This window comes from Balaenoptera acutorostrata, chromosome 10 (assembly GCF_949987535.1).
Source record: "Balaenoptera acutorostrata chromosome 10, mBalAcu1.1, whole genome shotgun sequence".
In the NCBI taxonomy this organism is placed as follows: Eukaryota; Metazoa; Chordata; class Mammalia; order Artiodactyla; family Balaenopteridae; genus Balaenoptera; species Balaenoptera acutorostrata.
Genome location: NC_080073.1, coordinates 103208634 through 103227115, shown reverse-complemented (window position 1 = coordinate 103227115; position 18482 = coordinate 103208634). Strand labels below are relative to the sequence as shown.

General features: G+C 48.8%; 1 protein-coding gene across 1 annotated transcript in view; it reads right to left on the bottom strand.

Moving 5' to 3' along the window:
* Positions 1-18482, bottom strand: part of F13A1 (coagulation factor XIII A chain) — a 145562-nt gene that overhangs the window by 20140 nt on the left and 106940 nt on the right. The window contains exons 12-14 of the mRNA XM_007173913.2: positions 14370-14523; positions 6824-7111; positions 812-972 (exon numbers count right to left, since the gene is read on the bottom strand). Of these exons, the coding sequence (XP_007173975.1) occupies positions 812-972; positions 6824-7111; positions 14370-14523 (603 nt within the window). The remainder of the gene's footprint in view (positions 1-811; positions 973-6823; positions 7112-14369; positions 14524-18482) is intronic.

The window sequence follows — 18482 nt, the reverse complement described above, 5'->3', positions numbered from 1 at the left end:
TGGGTTTCTGCCCCCAGGGCAGGAGGTGTCTTGGGGAGGTAGCTACGGACGCTGCCAGTGGTCCTGAGAAGTGGGGGCAGACAGGCTGCCATATTTGCCTTCCCCTTTCACCCATGCTCACCTCTCCACTGCCAAGTGCCTTTGAGCCATTTGGACAGAGAGTTCTTGCGGCAAATGGGGAGACAACGTTAAAACTACTAGCCAGACGGGCAAAAAAGGCCCTCCGGTGATAGAGGTCAGAGCAATGGTTGTCTCGGTGACGGAGGAGAGAATGATGGACTGCAAAAGGCGTGAGGGAGATTTCTGGGGTGTTGGATGTTACAAATCCTCTGTGTCTGCCTCTGGCTGGTGGTTGCCAGGCGTATACACACATGACAAGTCATGATCATCACGCTGACATTTTGGTTTGTGCATTCTACTGTATGGACAACAGTACAGTCCAAAACGCAGGTGGGAGGGGATCCAGGCGGCTTCTGTTCGATGCCATGCCTGACCTACTTTATTCTGGAGACACTGAGTTCCAAGTATCTGTATCCTTTACACATCTCTGTCTTCCTCCACAAGCGTGTTTATACCCCCAGGTTATATTTATATCTGCAGCCACGTCTATATATTTAAATCTGGAGAGGAGAGAAACGTGTTATATGTGCATGTCTGTATATAGGGTGGTTTACTTCTTTCAAAGAACAGGAAGATCCTAGTTCCTTTTTTTTTTTTGGAGCAGGACACACTTTCACACACACACACACACACATATTCCTAAACACTAACAACCTTGCCTTTCTCCCTCATCTGAGATGCTAAAACTGACCTTGATGATGACCTTGGGGATTGTCAGCACAATGGACTTCTGCTTAGCCAGAACATCCTTGGTCTCATTGACACGGGCTGTGACAAAGAAGTGCAGGAACGCCTGCTCCAGCAGCTGGCCCATGTATTCGCCCGCTTGGATCAGCATCTCCTCTGTCTTGACTGGCGGGAGGAAAAACAAACATGGCGATGTCAGGACCCGGGATAGGAGCTGCTTCACCCTTCCCTGAGGGCCCCATCTTTTCCACGACAACACAGTCTCCACCGAGAACACACACAGGTGAGGGCGAGTGGAACACAGAGCCCATCAGGGACAAGAAGCTCTCCGGCTTCTGGGGTAAAGAATGTTCTGGAAATTTCACATTCAGTAAAGTCTTCCTAGAGAAAACGTGGCAAGTTTTCCCCAACAGTGCTTTTGCTCTTTTAAAATGCAACGTGACAAAGAGGTTTAAAATCAAGGACCAAGGGGTTTTAGCTGTGGCTGCTTGGATTGAGGCAGAAACAGCCCCAAGGCGACAGATGTGGGGCAGTGACGTCCACGGCCACCGTGCCGTGTGCCCTCCTGTGATAAGAAACATCTCACGCAGGCCAGGGGCCACGCTCGAGCAAAGCTGTCAATGACCTAAACCTTTTTCTTGATTCCTTTGCTCCACACTTTCTCTCCAGCTTGTACTGTACCAATCTGCCTTGATTTTTCTATTTAAGAGAAAGAAGCGGTTGAAACCAGTTTTCACTGTAGGCATACAACTCTCTCCCACCCCTTCTGCTATTTGCAACTTAAAAGACCTCTGTGATCTCAAGGCACCGACAACGTGAGCGTTTAGGTGTTGGGGACGAGCCGGTGAGGATGACAGGTGGAGGGTGGGGAGCGGTCCAGGCCCCGCTCTGCTCACCATCCGGGCTGAGGACGGGAATCCTGTCTTGCGGCTCTGACCGCAGCCGTGAGGTTCTGTTTGGCTGCACTGCCCAATTTCTCTCACTCTCATTTCCCGGAGCCCAGGATTCTTAAGGGCAAAGGGCAGTTCTCCTGCAGGCCGAGCCCGGGCCTGGGCAGAGCCAGGCACCAGTGTTGTGTGGTCACGCCTCCATCCCCCCTGCATGGAATCGAATGTCTCCACCACGGCTTCCCTGCTCAGTGTCTGCCTTTGGCCAAAGATTCCTCCTTCTGGTGGAAGTTATTGAAGGAAACAATTCCCAAGGTTGATAGTTTCAAGTGCAGAGGGTGGTTCGTTTTAGCCCTCCCTCACGAGCGGCCGTCCAGGACCCAGGACGGAAGACCCTGTGGGGTGAACTCCAGGGCACAGGGAGGCCTCCTGCCTTTTGGGCTCCCAGACGACAGCTCATCAGGCTGTGCCTACCATCTGCCTCAAGGTCTCTGCATGGATGAGTAGGTGCTGTGACCGCCCAGTCTTGGCTTTACCTCACAATCACTTAGGGACATTTAAAAACCTGCCCTGTTGGATCCCACCCCAGGTCAATTCAATCAGAATCTTGGCGGCTGGGACCCAGGCTTTGTTTTAAAATTCTGCAGATGACTCTTACATGCAGCGGGGCTGAGAAGCACGGCTCAACCACTAGGGGGACCCGCCCTTCCCGCCCCCAGATCAGCCCTGTAAGAGCCTGCCACCGGTTCTCTAACCCCACCCACACTTAGGGAATCAGGATCTGTATTTGAATATGATGCTCAGATGGTATATATTCAAGTTTGAGGGGCTCCCAGAGATAGGAGATTGTAGCAGGAGATGGGGCGGTGTTAGGGTAGAATTGGGTGGACTTAGGATGGTCTCCGTTTTGAAACTGAAAATCTTGCACCCCAGCATGCACTCAATTCCTGGCAAAATGGAAATTGATGGCAAAATGGAAAGGATGGTCATCCTAGACCAGTGGTTGTCAACGGGGTGCAATTTTGCCCCCCAGGGATGTTTAGTAATGTCTGGAGATGCTTTTGGTTGTCACAACTGGAGGTTGTTACCGGCATCTATCGGGTAGAGGCCAAGGATGCAGCTAAACATCCCACAACACACGGGACAGACCCCGTAACAACTGTCCAGTCTGAAAGCTCGCGGTACCCAGGCTGAGAGACGGCCACGGGCTACGCAAAGTTATTAGAACGTACTGGTCCGCCCTAGACAAGCAGTCAGCAACTCGGCCTACTTCTAGGGCAGTCCCATTCCACTTAGAGCTGGCCTTTGGAATCGAAGACCTTGCCTTGACCTTGACCCTCGAATTCTGCCTTTTTGGGTGACCCACTCATGTTGCCTTCTTTGGGACTGAGCCTGGACCTTGCTTCCTCCATGGCTCCCCGAGCAGTGAATTGTCCAGAAGACTAAGGCTCTGTCCCTCAATTGGAGACAACCTCAGATGAGCACATGGGGGCTGTTTTCACTTCGCCAGATGGGGCCAGATGGAGCGGCAAAGTGACAGGCCTTGAAGAACACGCATTTTGCCGCTAGCTGCCTCCGGTAATAATAATAAAAAAAAAAAAGGACATCCTCTGGCTATTTCTAGAGGGCCGTGTTTGACCACTGGGCTGTTTAGGTTGGCGAGATGCGCCTGACATCTTTACAGAGGTTTTCGCTGCCTTGATCCCGTCAGCCTCGGGACTCTTCATTCTCGGAGGTAGAACATTCTCTAAATCTTGGCACTAAAGAAACTGGGCTGTGTTTCTGAGCCCAAGAGAACAGGGCTCCTGAAATAGTACATTATGTAAGTGCTGTGTTTTGCCACTGCACAAGAAATTGTTCTAGATAAAGTTTATTAAACGTGGCAAGAAGAAGAAGAAGAAGAGATTTTCATTCTCTGAGTGGTGGAGCTGGGACCCTGCCAATACCATTTACGGTGTCTGGGGAAAGCCAGGGGGGACACAGACAGGAGCTGCTTCATCTCTTTTCCAAAGAGCAAAGAAAACTAAATATAGCCAAGTGGAAACGATAGCACCTTTGAAGGTATGGGAGGTTTAAGTTATTCAGATCTTCCCAGCTGATTCTAGCCTACACATTCCCTTTAATCATCAATCTGGAAAATACGTTTCTCGTTCTACTTGGAAAACTTTCTTTGCAACAGACTCTCCTAGGATTGTACCCTGACCTGCTTGATCGATGTCTAGAATCCTGTGGCTTTTTGCCATATATTGCAATTTATTTTAGGTTGCTATATGCAATTTATTGCATGCAGTTAGTGCCACGTACATGCAGGGTAAAGCAAGAAACAGTCTTCAACTCCCTTCAGGTTATTCAGGACAAGGCTTGGGGTGGGCTGAGTGCGTGGGAGCTGTGTTGATACTGAGTCAGGCTTCGATGTCCCTAGATCGATGACTGAGACGGCTAACATATCATGCCGTTCTAGCCCGCTAACTCACGTAAGCTCATGCTTTTATTGGATCATGGAGAGAAGGGGAAGGAGATTGAGAGATGGGACTCTAGTGCGGTGGGAAAAGGATGGCATATAGTTCCTTGTCCAGGGGAGTGAGGGGCAGCTGGACCCCAGGCAACGGGGCACAAGTAAGGGGCGGGCCTACTTAGGGCCCAAGAATGCACACAGCTGGCTCACTGTACCTGCCTGAATGGGATGTGGTTTCTGGTACCTGCTTTGCCTCTAATTGCTATGTGTGGCCTTGAACACGTCAACTCACCCTTCTGGTCTCAGTTTCCCAAAGTGTAAACACATTGGAAGTTAGCATTTATGGGGAGCCTACTTGCGGGAAGCCTTCCGCATATATTATCACATTTAGTTTCCTCCATAGCCCCCTTCTCTCATGCCGCCCATCCAACCTGTCAACCAATCCCGAGGGCTCTACCTTCAGAAAACACCCGGATCTGGTAGCTGTCACCACCTCCCTCACCTCCACCACCATCTCTCACGGGACTATTGCAACAGCGTCCTAACTAGTCTCTAAGCTTCAATTCCACTTCGCCTATAGTCTGTTCTTAGCACAGCAGCGGAGTGATCTTTCAGAACCCAAGTTAGACCAGGACACACTTCTGCTCAACACCGTCTTATGGCTCTGCAGCTCACTCGGAATCACAGCCAAAGTCTTTACAAGGGCCTCCAGGTCTTTACCTGGTCTATACCCACCAGCCTCCCCTGGTCTCCTTGCTGCTCACTGAACACATCACATGAGCTCTGGCCTCAGGGCCTTTGCACTTACATTTTTTTTTTCTGGCTGGAAAGCTCACTCCTTCCCTTCTGTCAGATTTCTGTTAAATGTCACCCTATCAGAGGGGCTTTCCCTGACCACACTCCCCCACCCCTGGCACTCCCTGTCTTCCTTACCCTGCTTTGTATTTTCCTATTCTACGCAGAACCATATATATTCACTTGTTTGATTGTTTATTGTGGAGCCCCCATCTTCCCCCCAGGGGACCATCAAGAAGCAACTCCTTGCTGTGTCACCAGCACAAAATAATACCTGGACTTGTAGGCATTAAATAAAGGTGTGTGTGTGTAGGGGGGGCGGTGAATCAACAACCCAGAGATGTGGGTAGTATTGTTCCCACATGCAGATGAGCTCAGATTACTTAAGTAATTTGCCTAGGGACACACAACTAGTAGGTGACACAGTCACAGCTAAAATCCAGATTTGTCTCATTCCAAGGTTCAGGCCCTCTAAATCCACTGAGTCTGTCTGTTCTAAACAGCTGTGATGACTGTTTTTTCTCTTGAGTCCTTTATACTGACTACGCATTTCTGTAAGAATTATCTTTCTTCCAAGTGCTAGATCTTCCAGTTTCCAAAACAAATACCATGGTGATTTCTTAATTGTTGGCTAGTCTACAGAATCGAGAGGGATTTGCTTCCTTCAAGATTGAGTAGGTTTCTTGAAATTAGGATTTTTTAGGAATAGTTTCTCATTTTTCTGGGAACATCTTTCTGAAGCCTCCCAAAGGTACTTCCTGTGGCTTGGGACAGACATAGAATCCAGGAAGCCTGAAAACAAATGAGACGTGTGGTTTGGCCACCCCAGGCGGGATCATAGTCTTGCCTGCCTCTGCGTTTTAAAAATTATTATTCATATACCTTTTTTTCCATTTCTTTTTCTGAGTCACCTGTCAGGTCAACGGATCTGGTGCCCGGCCATGTTGACCCTTTCAACATGCTCTGTTTTCTAACTCCGTGTGCTCTGCCTGGAGACCGGGTTCTTCTGGTTGGCTCATTTGGCCAGTTGAGTGACCAGCTGTTGTGCACGCCAAACGCTGGTACCCCAGGGAATGAGACGGGTCGAAATTGCAATCCCCAGTGCCAGCTGCGGCTTGTCAATCCCAGTCCTACTTAAACTAGTCTGGATTTTTCAGAGTGAAGAAGACGCTTTGGAAGGCCGCGTATGCAAGGGAGGTGAGGGATCGAGGTGCGGGACAGGCCCCCGGGGAGATGGCCGGGAGAGCAGAGCCTCCAGAGGTTCCTGGACAACACGTCCCGAGGCTCGAGTCTCCTCTCCCAAGGATGGGCTCTCCTGACCCTGTACATCAGACAGCTCACCCTGCGGAGCTTAGATCTCCCTGCCCCCTAAATGGTAAAGCCAAACACACCGTTCCTGCTGGGCGGCCCCCCAAAGCTGTTCCTAAGTTGGGAGAGGGGTACCGCCAGTGGGCCTGCTTTCTGAGACACAAGCTTCACCAACTTTCCTGTGCACACCGGTCCCCCTGGGATCTTGTTAAAATGCCTGGGGCTGGGGCGGGGCCTGAGAGTCTGCATTTCTGACCAGCGCCCAGTGGGTCCTGACGCTTCAGATCCTTGGGCCACCCTGTAAGTAGCAAGGGGTTCAGTGACATTTAACGTTCACGACTCGTGGGGCTCTAAGCTTTGAAAATTTCAGTGCTCACGTCTGTGCACGAGTCACGAAGACGAAAGTGGGGGCCTTTCTAGAAAAAGTGGGTCCTGCCCTGTGGTTCCTGCTCCTGGGCTCTGAGCCAGGGCTTTAACTCTGACAGGAAGTTATTAGGGAGCGTCAGCACAGAGCCAGACAAGGAAGCAGGTGACACATCTTGGAGAGAACAGCCCCCCCTCGTTAACTTACAGGACAAGGGCTCCAGTGTCACATCAAACGTCTCGTTCTTGAATTCTGCCTTGGCGACCCCGGTGTAGAAGGTGATGTTGCCCGAGAGATAGGCTGTGATGGTGTAGTGGGCGGGGCCATTGTTACGGAAGGTGATGGTGACCTTGAAGTCTCTTCCCAGCACGGCATTCTCCACTTCAAAATTCATGTGGACATCAGACCTCGATTTGACGACGCCCTCCGTGCTGAGGGGCTTTTTAGCCCCGTACATCAGGGCAGTTTCTAGGGCCAGCCTTTCTTCTTCTTGACCTAGGAAAGGTGCAGAGATAAGGACAATGCAAGCCACCCGAGAGAAAGTCACCTTAATGAACAGTGTGCTGGGGGCACTGCTTGCTGGGCTTGCCGGGCTGCCTCTGTAAGCCACAGGCTTCCCTCTGGGGCTGGCGTCATCCTCATCCCATGTTATACATTCCGCAAAATCAAGTTCCCAGAGAGTTAGGACCCGCCCGGCTGCCGGGTTCGGCCTATCTGAGCAGGGGTTACTACAGCGCATGCTCCAAGGGTTGTTTTTCCAGGGTCACTGTTTCAGGGCTCAGCAGATAGAACCGGCAAAACCTAACTCTTCTCAAACTGTGGGATTAGTTGGCTTCCCTCCCAATGTCCTAGCCACGTAGCTGGAGGAGTTGCATCTTGCCTTTCACCTTCTACAATGTGAGTTTTCTCCCATTCGTGGGTCTGCCCGGCAAGACCTGTCTTCCACATGTCTCTTTCCACTTGGACCTGTCCCACTTGGCTTGTGATGCAAATGGCTAGCAAAAGAAGAATCACTTCGAAATAAAAATGCTGGCTTTCATAGTTACATTAATTTTTAAGATGTTGCCTCTCACTTAACTGATAACAAACTGCAATGAAAATGAAGAGGTCAATTAATAGTGCTAACAAGTATCGCTGAGAGCTAACTATGTGACGCGTGTCACGGGAAGTGTGTATTGTACGCTGTCTCATCTAATCCTCAGGAGGACTCTGCAAGGCAGGGGCTATTACTACCATCGGTTTCCTTGTGTGTAAATAAGGACACACACGTGGTAGGGTTGGTAAGTGGTTCACAGGTAGGACATGCATAAGAATTGGCAGCTACTAGGACTTTGCAAAGACAGAGAAAATGCCAGCAGGTGTTGCGAACAAATGAATGTGTGTTAACAATTTCTCTGATTGTCAAGACTGCAAGAATGTGCCAGAAGCAACTGGTCCAGGACAAGCATTGCCTAGAGCACATGTTTCACAGTCGACAAGAGGGAGATAATACTAAAGGGAAGGAGTGGCTGTGATAGGGAAAGCATAGTGAAATATTTTAGCGGAAAGCATCTGGCAAACAGCTCCCCAAGAAAGAAAGCATTAATGATTATGGCTTTGGACGGGCACCAAACATGCATTTAGGCAAAATGTGGGAGGTGAACACCAGCAGCGGGAATATGGTCATGGTCAGAGAGGTGCCTCGTGGGGAGAGGCTGAGCTGGCCGAGTGGAGGAGGGGCGGTGGAAGCTTCTGGACACTAGGAGGGACTTCACAGCGGGTCGTAGGTAGAGGAACCTCTAGCTTCCTTCTGGGGACCAGCCTGCCCCTGTGAGCAGGAGCTGCCAGCGAGGCAGGCGGGGGTTTCCGGGAAGCGCAGGCCCAGGTAAGAGGCAGGAGCTGCAGGGTTTCCTCAGCTCGACGGAATCCCCGCTCTCTGCACTTGTGGTCTGAGCTCTGATGTCTCACGTAACGCAGGGCCATGAATTTGGTGCCGAGAGAATGATCTAAAGCCAGATCACATTTTCTGAGGCCCCTCTGTGGCTGCAGGACCAAGGTCAAAACCACCCTTCCATTAACTGGGTGTCATGAGAGTCCCCTTTATGTCTGATGAAGCCTCTTCTCATTGCTCAGGTCTTAGCTCAAATGTCACCTTCTCAGAGTGTCCCCCCCCACTTCCGTTACTCTGGTCCTCTCGTCTCTCACTAACACATCACCTGGTTTTCTTTCCTTTTCCTAGTACTCGTCGCTGTGTGACATCACTTCCCCCAGGAGAAAGTAAGCTCTGTGTCCCCAGGACCTGGGACCCAGCCTGGCACAGAGGCTCTGGAGGACTGGGGTTTGGAGAAGCACTTTGCCTTCATCTAGGGACAAAACTTTCATCTTTATGATAGATACGAAATAGTCCGGTTTAGGACATCTGATGTTCAGTTAAGCTCACCTGTGCAAGTGCCACCTGAGCTACCATTCCTTTGATCATCTCATGCTGGTTGTGCCCCTGTGATGTCCAGGCACCGTGCCAGGCTCAGATGAGAAGCGCAGCCCTTCCCGCCCGGGTCTAAGGGGCCTGGTGCAGAGGGGTCACCACACGCGTGTCCGTCACGGACGCTGGGTCAAGCGTTTGTGTGTGGTGCGGGGAACACAGGGCAGAGGTTTGACACCACCTGGGGGCAGCGGAGGCTTCTCAGAGGGTTTTTCCTTCCAGAGAGAGAGCAAAGGCATGGAGGCAAGTGGGAGCCTGGCTGGGGGGAGGGACTGTCACAGCTCACCCGGCTGCTGATTTTGATGCCTGTGGGTATGGCTAGGAGGAGCCGCGAGGGGGCAAAAAGGCAACTAGCAGAGGCTTGGCGAGCTCTGGCTGGAGTACCCTGCAGGCAACGGAAGTGAGTGCGGGCTTTTAAGCAGTGCGGCAACAGGTTGAGATTTATGTCATTAAATATGTCACTTTGGAGGCGATGACTTAAACAGAGGGAAAGAGGGTGAGGAGGGAAGGTGGAATTGGGAAGCTATAGCAGTTATGCAGGAGAAAAATAGAGTCCAAGCTAATAGTAGGAGCATGGTAGTAATAATAGAATTACTAGCAATAGTGGAAACTAACTTTTGTTGCCCATTTACTACGTATCAGGGACTATGTTAAGGGGCTTCTACGCCCAGCACCATTTGATTCTCAGGGAGGGGCCATGGAGATGGAGGAGAGGAGATAAATTTGAACTATTTTGAAGGGGACTTTTAGAGGATTTGCTGCTTGACTTATTCTCAACGTGCTAAGTTTGGGTGGATCATGGCTCTCTTCCGTGGGGCAGGGAGCACGGGAGAAATAGATCTGGGGTGGGGAGGGAGTTATAGAAGGTGGCATTTGGGAAGGTTCAGTTTCAGGTTCCTGTGGGACATTTAGGTGAATGTGGGGCTTAAAAGTGAAGTCTAGGCTGGAGACAGACTTGGGAGAATCAGTATGTGTGTGCATGTTAACACCAGCTACTGGGTAGGAACAAAGCCTAGAAGGAAGAAACATTCTGAAGGGGGCAAAGAAAGGGGAGCTCTGAGTTGCAGAAGAAGATGGAAAAACGAGTCAGGTAGGTTGGGATGGAACCAGGAGAAAACTGTGTCATAGGAACAAAGAGAAGAGAGAACGTCAAAGCAACCTAAGTGTCCAATCAACAGACAAATGGATAAGGAAGATGTGGTATGTATACACAATGGAATATTACGCAGCCATAAAAAAGAATGAAAATGTTGCCATTTGCAGCACCGTGGATGGATTTGGAGGACATTATGCTAAGGCAAATATGTCAGACAGAGAAAGACAAATACTGTCCGATATCACTCATATGTGGAATCTAAAAAACTAGCGAATAGAACAAAAAAGAAGCAGACTCACAGATATAGAGAGCAAACTAGTGCCTACCATTGGGAAGGTGTGGGGGGGCAATAGGAAGGTAGAGGATTAAGAGGTACAAACTATTAGGTATAAAATAAGCTACAAAGATATATTGTACAACATGGGGAATATAGCCAATATTTTATAGTAACTATCAATGGAGCACAAGCTTGAAAAATTATGAATCACTATATTGTACATCTGTAACTTATATAATATTGTACAGCAACTATGCTTGAATAAAAAATAAATTTAAAAAAATTAAAAAATTTTTTTAATTTAAAAAAGAAGAGAGAATTTCAAGAATTGTGAACGAGCAATAACATCAAAAAATGCAGGAGGGGGCTTCCCTGGTGGCGCAGTGGTTGAGAATCTGCCTGCCAATGCAGGGGACACGGGTTCGAGCCCTGGTCTGGGAAGATCCCACATGCCGCGGAGCGACTGGGCCCGTGAGTCACAATTACTGAGCCTGCGCGTCTGGAGCCTGTGCTCCGCAACAAGAGAGGCCACGATAGTGAGAGGCCCGTGCACCGCGATGAGGAGTGGTCCCCACTTGCTGCAGCTAGAGAAAGCCCTCGCACAGAAACGAAGACCCAACACAGTCATAAATAAATAAATAAAAGAACGTGAATTTCTTAAAAAAAAAATGCAGGAGGTTTCAGGCAAAAGCTGAAATCTGCAAAATGTTTATTCTACGTGGCGATCAGATGTCTTGGCAACCTGGAGGAGAAGGGCTTCAAGGATGAGCAGGTGGCAGAACTCAGGGCACAGTGGGTGAGAAATAAAAGGAAAAGGAAAAGGATGTTGGGTGCGGGCAGCTGTGCAGGCAAAGAGAAGAAAGGAGGGACCATGTTTGCAGGGGACTTTATTGTTGAAAAAGAGTTTTGTAAATTTTCTTAACACAGTTGACATGGTCATGGGAAGGAGCTAATAGAGAAGGAGAGATGAAAATACAAGTGACAGAAGGTATAACTGATGGAGCGAAGAGGAAACGGGACCCAGACACCATCACAGAAGAAGACGTCGCCGCAGGAGAAGTTCTAAGAATTCTGGTTTTCCAAATTTTATAGTTTCTTCATCTTATATTTTAAAGAAGGGTATAAAATTAGCATTAAGCTTTAGTTCATCGAAGTGAAAAATGATCTTTCCACAGTCTAGTCAATTAAAATAGTAAATACCTAAATCTGGTAATATTTTTTTCTATGTTTTCACTCCCACCACAGGTCAGTGGCCACACTCAGCATTTGTAGAGAAATTATACAAAAGATTCAATCATGAGGATCAGGGTGGCAAATGCACGGGCCCAGATGCTGGCAGTCTCTCTTAGATGCCCTTGGGGGAGATAGATAACCACTCACTCTTTCCCACCGCATACAGGAGCAGGATCTGCTTCCTTCTTAAACGGCACTCACTCCATCATTCCCAATGTTAGGATATGAAACCCACATGCCATCCTTGATTGAGAAGCTAACGATCCACCTGGAATCAGACTCCAGCCCAGGAGCAGGATGGGATGTCTCTTAAACTATCTATGCGGATTTTAGGGGCTCTTCTGCTTGGACCAGCCCCCCACACTTTCCACTCCTCTGAGCCTTGCCTTCTTGCCAGACCTTGGAGGCCTGGACCTCAGTTGTCTTCCCCATTCAGAGCTGGCACATTTTATTTGTTTTAATCTGGGGTTCTCCCTTGGCCAAGCTCCTGACTCCTCTTTCATGGACTGACGTCTGACCCCGATTTGGTCTTCACCACCACCTCCGTGGCTGACCGCTCAGGGCATCCTGCTGAGCAGTTTAAACAACATAGCTGGTCACTTGGACGGCTTCCTAGAGGACGGCTCAGCTCTTGTTCTAGACACGGTCTGCTCAGGACTCTTCCACACTGGGAGTTTATCCAGTCCCTGCCCTGCTGCCTTTTCCGGGAGAACTTGTTCCCTGGGGAAGGAGTCATCCCCGTGTTTCCCTGTTCGTCCTTCAGACTCAGGGAGCCCACAGCTAAGGTCCTCCAGGATCCCTGAGCATCTGTCCAACCACCCCTGTCCCAGGCACCCCCCACACAGCTTCCTGCCCGTCTCTCTAGCTATTACAGATGGGAAGGCAGGGCTGTGTGTGTCTACATCCCGACAGTGTCTGGAATCTGGCGGGTGGTTTAACAGCAAGTAGTTGAAAGGATGAATGATTAAATGCGTGGGTGTTACAGCCGGTTCCTTTCATTCCTATATGGACTCTTTTTTCCTTTCCAAATCTTTTTGCCTGTCACTCTATCACAAGAGGGCATGGCTCGTTTGTTTTGTTTTATTGTGCTCATGTTTTGTTTTGTTATTTTTAATAAATTTAGTTATTTATTTATTTTATTTTTGTCTGTGTTGGGTCTTCTTTGCGGTGCTCAGGCTTCTCATTGCGGTGGCTTCTCCCATTGCGAAGCACGAGATCTACGCGTGCGGGCTTCAGTAGTTGTGGAACATGGGCTCAGTAGTTGTAGCACACAGGCCCAGTTGCTCCACGGCATGTGGGATCCTTCTGGACCAGGGCTCGAACCCGTGTCTCCTGCATTGGCAGGTGGATTCTTAACCACTGCACCACCAGGGAAGCCCACGCTTATGTTTTTAAAAACTCTCTTTTTAGAAAAAAGCCCAAAAGAAAAAAAAAAATCTTTTGTATCTAGGTTGTGCAGTGATAACCTACAGAAGAGAAGAACTATCTATTTCAGGAGTACAGCAAAAATTCACGGGCTCAGATGGCACAAATCCTGAATTTCTCGATTCAGCACACTTTCTCTTTATAGTGCAAATTGCTTTTGTAAATAAGAGCAGGAAGACAGAGGATCTAAAATATTTAAAACAAATTCTGCACTCAGCATTTCAGGAATACTGATGAATATTTAGGTATATGCAAATGACTCTTCATTTTTATCCATTTACTAAAATGGCATTTGCCATTCCTAAGAAGCTCTGTCGGTGAATCACTTGTAACATATATTCCACGTCCCCACGAAGACACCCAAGGCCCTGCACCTCCTGCCCACTACTGACCTTGGGGAGATTTGACTCCAGCCTCTGGGCATTTAATGAGCTTAATGCTTTAGTAATGTCTGCAGGACCCTAAACACACCGGCTGATTCACACCCCATGGCCTTGTCATATTCTCATCTCCTGGAAACCCTGGTCCAGCTTCCTTTAGCTGTGGTCTGTGACTTCTCTTACCGGGCTTTGTTTTTCTGAATCTCCTGGTTGGACTGACTGCCCCTCTTCTTTGTTTTCAAAGCCCTCAGCAGAACGAACCTATCACTTGCCCAGAAACTGGGTTCTTCTCACCGTGGGGATCCCAGCACCAAACGCAACTCCAGGCATAGAACAGGCACTCAGTACGATGGAAACGGGACTGAACTCAACCGCTCCATTTCAAACATTCCACATGCGAAGAGTTAGCATAAACCACCTTAACATTATTTTATGATTGAAACGGGCCTTCATTCTAATTGGCCTGAATAAGTGAGACTGCAGTGTCCTATTAATGTTGTATTCTCTACCTCAGGGGATTTCCACGATATGTCAAGGGAACAATGCACGGGAAAATAGTTTTTAAGGTGCTAAACAAATGTGAACAGGTATTTAAATTTCATTATTGAACTAAAAGTACATTAGTTATGTAATGTTTTCTAATAGGATTATTGGAAATTAAGATTCTTTCATACTTTTATAAACAAGAACACATTCTACATTCTGTTAAAACAGATGTGACTTTAAAGCAATTATTTCAAAAGCCATGTGAAGCAGAATTCCGCTCAAAGCAAACACGTGCCTTCTCCGGAACACATGTCTTCGTGGTGACAGTGACCGTAACGACGAAAGTGCTGAGCAGACTTGGGCAGAGCAATCTGCATTCGATTGCGGTAACTTACCTTCTTGGAATTTGTAGGTATCAGTAATATCTTTTATGCCATCTCCTCCAACTTGCTTGGTCACGATTAATTTCCCAATGTGGGTGGTATCAAGGGTTTCAACCACGTGAGTGCCATCTTTCTTAGCTGTAATGTAAACAAGATCACTGTTGACCTAAAAACAGGAGGGGAGACCATTAGCCAGCATCCAATGTTCCTGTCACCAAAATCTCTAACTCTCAATAGTGCAGCCATGTAGGATCCCTGGAGACAGCATTATTCATCGCGCTAAGTCATTTAAGTGCCAACCATTTCCTTCTTTCCTTTCTCTTGCTGGCAAATTCTACCTCCTAAGGCAAAGCAGAAAGTACCCTGTCTGTTACTCTCCTTCTCAGACTTCTTTAAACTGACAGTGATGGCGTGACCTACTTCCAGGAAGAAGAGAAAGTCTGCTGGGCGGCTCCTGGGAGACTTTTCTCCAGGTAGATGCATAGGTCCAAATCCATCAAGATGTATACGTTAAATGTATGCATTTTAAATATCAATTTTACCCCATTAAAGCTTAAAATAATCAAAGCAAGTAAATGGAGAGAAGAAAGGCTGTGATAGGCAGAGGGACTGCAGCTTCAAAGGTTCTGGGGAAGGTATCTGAGAGACGCACGGGATTAGCTGCAGGGAACACGGGCTCTGATCTTGGGCGTGTACTTTTAGAAAGTTACCTTGTCCTCTCTGAACCTCCGTTCCTGCTTCTATAAAATGAAAATAATTACACTTGTTTTGCCAGTTTCATAGGAACACCTTAGGACTGAGCAAGATAGAATCTATGTGAGCATGATTCTCACAGAGGTTTGTAAACATCAAAATTGAGTAAAAATGTAATGGTCATTACTAGGTAAGGGGAAAACTTGATGATAGATCCCTAGCTTTTAAAGATGAGGTTTAAGAGAGCAACTTTTCTCTACTTTCTCACAAAATGTTCTGAATTTACGTGAAGTCTGATCTCCATTAAGGAGAAAGGAAGTAGTCAATATTTATTGACCCATAATGTTTCAGGGACATTTTTAAATGATTTAATTTAAACCCCACAACGACAATCCTGTGAGGTAGGTACTATTATCCCTGTTTTATAGGCGAGGAACCAAGAGTCAGAGAGTCAGCAGAGTGTTTGTGGTCACATGGCTGGGAGGTGGTGGAGACGAAGTACAAACGTGGGCAGGGGCATGCCCATTGCACATGCCCTGACCTTCACCCTGGGTGGTCATAGCACATGCCCTGACCTTCACCCTGGGTGGTCATAGCACATGCCCTGACCTTCACCCTGGGTGGTCATAGCACATGCCCTGACCTTCACCCTGGGTGGTCATAGCACATGCCCTGACCTTCACCTTGGGTGGTCATAGCACATGCCCTGACCTTCACCCTGGGTGGTCATAGCACATGCCCTGACCTTCACCCTGGGTGGTCATAGCACATGCCCTGACCTTCACCTTGGGTGGTCATAGCACATGCCCTGACCTTCACCCGGGGTGACCCGTACACGTTCCCTGGAGTTTCACAGCTCACTGCCTCTCCCGCATCAGCCCACAGGACCACGGCAGCACGTGGTGAGGAGCTGCTTCCAGGCCCGGGGCCCGGGTGGTTCTATGCTGCCTCGGGTTTCTGAGGGGTGACGACGCTGGCCCTGCCCCTCAGCAGAGTATCCAGGGCTTGGTGGCAACGGGCACGTGGTGTGAAAGGCTGAGATGCGAAACCAGGAATCAGGACGAGAGAGGATGGAGCAGACACCTAAAGAATATTTCTCATTTTGGAAAAGAAGTTCAAGGAAACTTTAAATGAGCTTCCTGAGAACTGCAGCCTTCCCTCTGGAGGAGACCATGCAGGCACGGACAGCTCCCTCCTCACTTGCAAATTGTAGCCACAATGATGATAAATATCCTCTTAACAAACAACTCTTAGAGCAGCTTTCAGTTCTCCAGGGAGACAAGGCTAAATATGAAAGTGGATAAATCCTTGTCTCCCCTTGAGCATAGCTTAGGAAATTTATGTAGGCTAAAATCTCAGGCCAGCCCACTACACTGTCCCTTGTGAGGAAAGGAAAGGAGAAACACACACATAAAATGGCTTTTGCATATGTATGTTGGGCGTGAGGGTTTAGGGAAAGGATCCTTTTCCAGTGACATCCGCAAGCTTTCTTTTCGGTTGTAGCCGCTAGCGTGGTGGTTCTCCATCCTGACGGCACATTAGAATCACCGAGGGGCTTAGAAGGTGTACGCAAGACCAGCTGGATCTCTATGGTAGAACAGTCATAAGTGGAAGAAATATTGGACCTAGGCTACGTGACTTTGGGCAAGTTACTGAATGTCTCTGAGCCTGGGTTTAATTATACCTCCCTTGCAAGGCTGGCAAGTAGATCAGCAACACCTCTGAAAGTCCTATGTTTAATTTCTTTTGAGTGGAAAGGAGTCTTCGGGACCATCTAGTCTTACCCATACATTTGAAAGGGCTCTGGTCACGCAGAACCTGGGCAACCCAACGTGAAATATGACTATTCTCAGCCCCACCACTCCTTGCTTCTTGGTCAGACACAGGCACTTCCAAAGTGGGGTGGACAGTAGCGGGAGAGCTTTCCTACCAGGAGGAACAGTATGTGTAAGGACTCTGATACGAGAGCATGTTTGGATGTTTCAGGGCCCCTGGGGCTCAGCAAAGGTGGGCTGGGACCTCAGGCTAGAGGGGCCTCTCTGCAAACTTCTGCTTGTTGCCCAAGGAATGTAAATGTGCGTCCACTGCTGGCAGAAGCTACACTTCTCACCTCTCAGGATGGAGGCTCTGGTTTTCAGGACCCAGGACAGCGTTCGCTCTCTTCATTTGTCCCCAAGTGGAAGTAACTGCCCTGCAGGCTGTGCTGAGAAGGTGGTGCTCCTTCCAGGGCTTCTGAAGGAAGGCGGTGGATGCCCACCTGGTTCTGGAGCCTTCCTGGCACAACTGCCAGACGTCCACCCCGTGCCTGCCGTTCCTTCAGCCCGCAGGGGCTGGCTACGCGGCGACACTCCTGTGTGCGCCTCCTGCTGCTGCGTACGTGGGCCTCATCTCCCGCCAGGACTGCCGGCACTTGCGGGTGCCACGTGCCCCTGCCTCTCCGGGATGCTGCTCTCAGCAGTGTACTAGGCACACGCTTTTGCTTGCTCTATTCATTCATGTATTTACTGGCGGCTGCCATGTGCCAGACCCTGCCTTCAGCGACGAGAACCCAACAGAGCCTATCTGCGTGGAACTTACGTTCTAGCAAGGAGAGAAATAATAACACTAAGTCAGAGTAGAAGGACAGAAACCACAGGGCAGGTGGTGATGTTTCAGGTGGTGTGAGTGAAGGTCTCTTTGAGGAGGTGAGCTGAACAGAGATCTGGATGCAGGGAGGGAACAGGACATGCGAAGTGGGATGCAGGGTAGGGGGGGAGCTGTCATAGCCAAAGGAACAGTGTGTGTAAAGACTCTGACAAAAGAGCAAGAAGCTCAGTATGGCTGGAAGGAAATGAGCAAGGGACGGGGGTGGAGGGGAAGCCAGGGTCCAGATCACACAGAATCTCGTAATGATTTATGCTTCAGCGTATTGTAAAAGTGATGGGAACCCATTAGAAGGTTTGGGGCAGGGGAGTGACATGTTTCTATTTACATTATGAAGGATACTTCTGGCTGGTTTGTGGAGAATAAACAGGAAAGGGGCAAGCGAGGAGGAAGCAGATGATTTAGGGGCAGACGTCCCAGATCTCAGTGCTGTTCAGAGCTCAGAGGGTAATGATGGAGATCATTGGCATGGTTGGATCTGTGATCTTAGTGGAAGGTATTATATTTCCGGCAAGATGCCTGAGGAAGGTTAAGAAGAGAAGCCAAGATGATTCCAAAGTTTCATAGGTTATTTGAACGAGTGGGTGAATTATTTTAGATCAGACTAGGGGATGCCAAAAAATGGGCTACATCTAATAAGTGGTAGCAAAATAAACAGCCTTGAATTGAGAACGAAGAATGTGCCGGGAAGCAGTTGCACAGTCAGTGTACAGGGAACTGCTGGCCCAGAGCAATGGAAGGAGTGGCTTCTGGAGCAATGGGGTGGTGACTGCGGCCCCTCGGAGACTG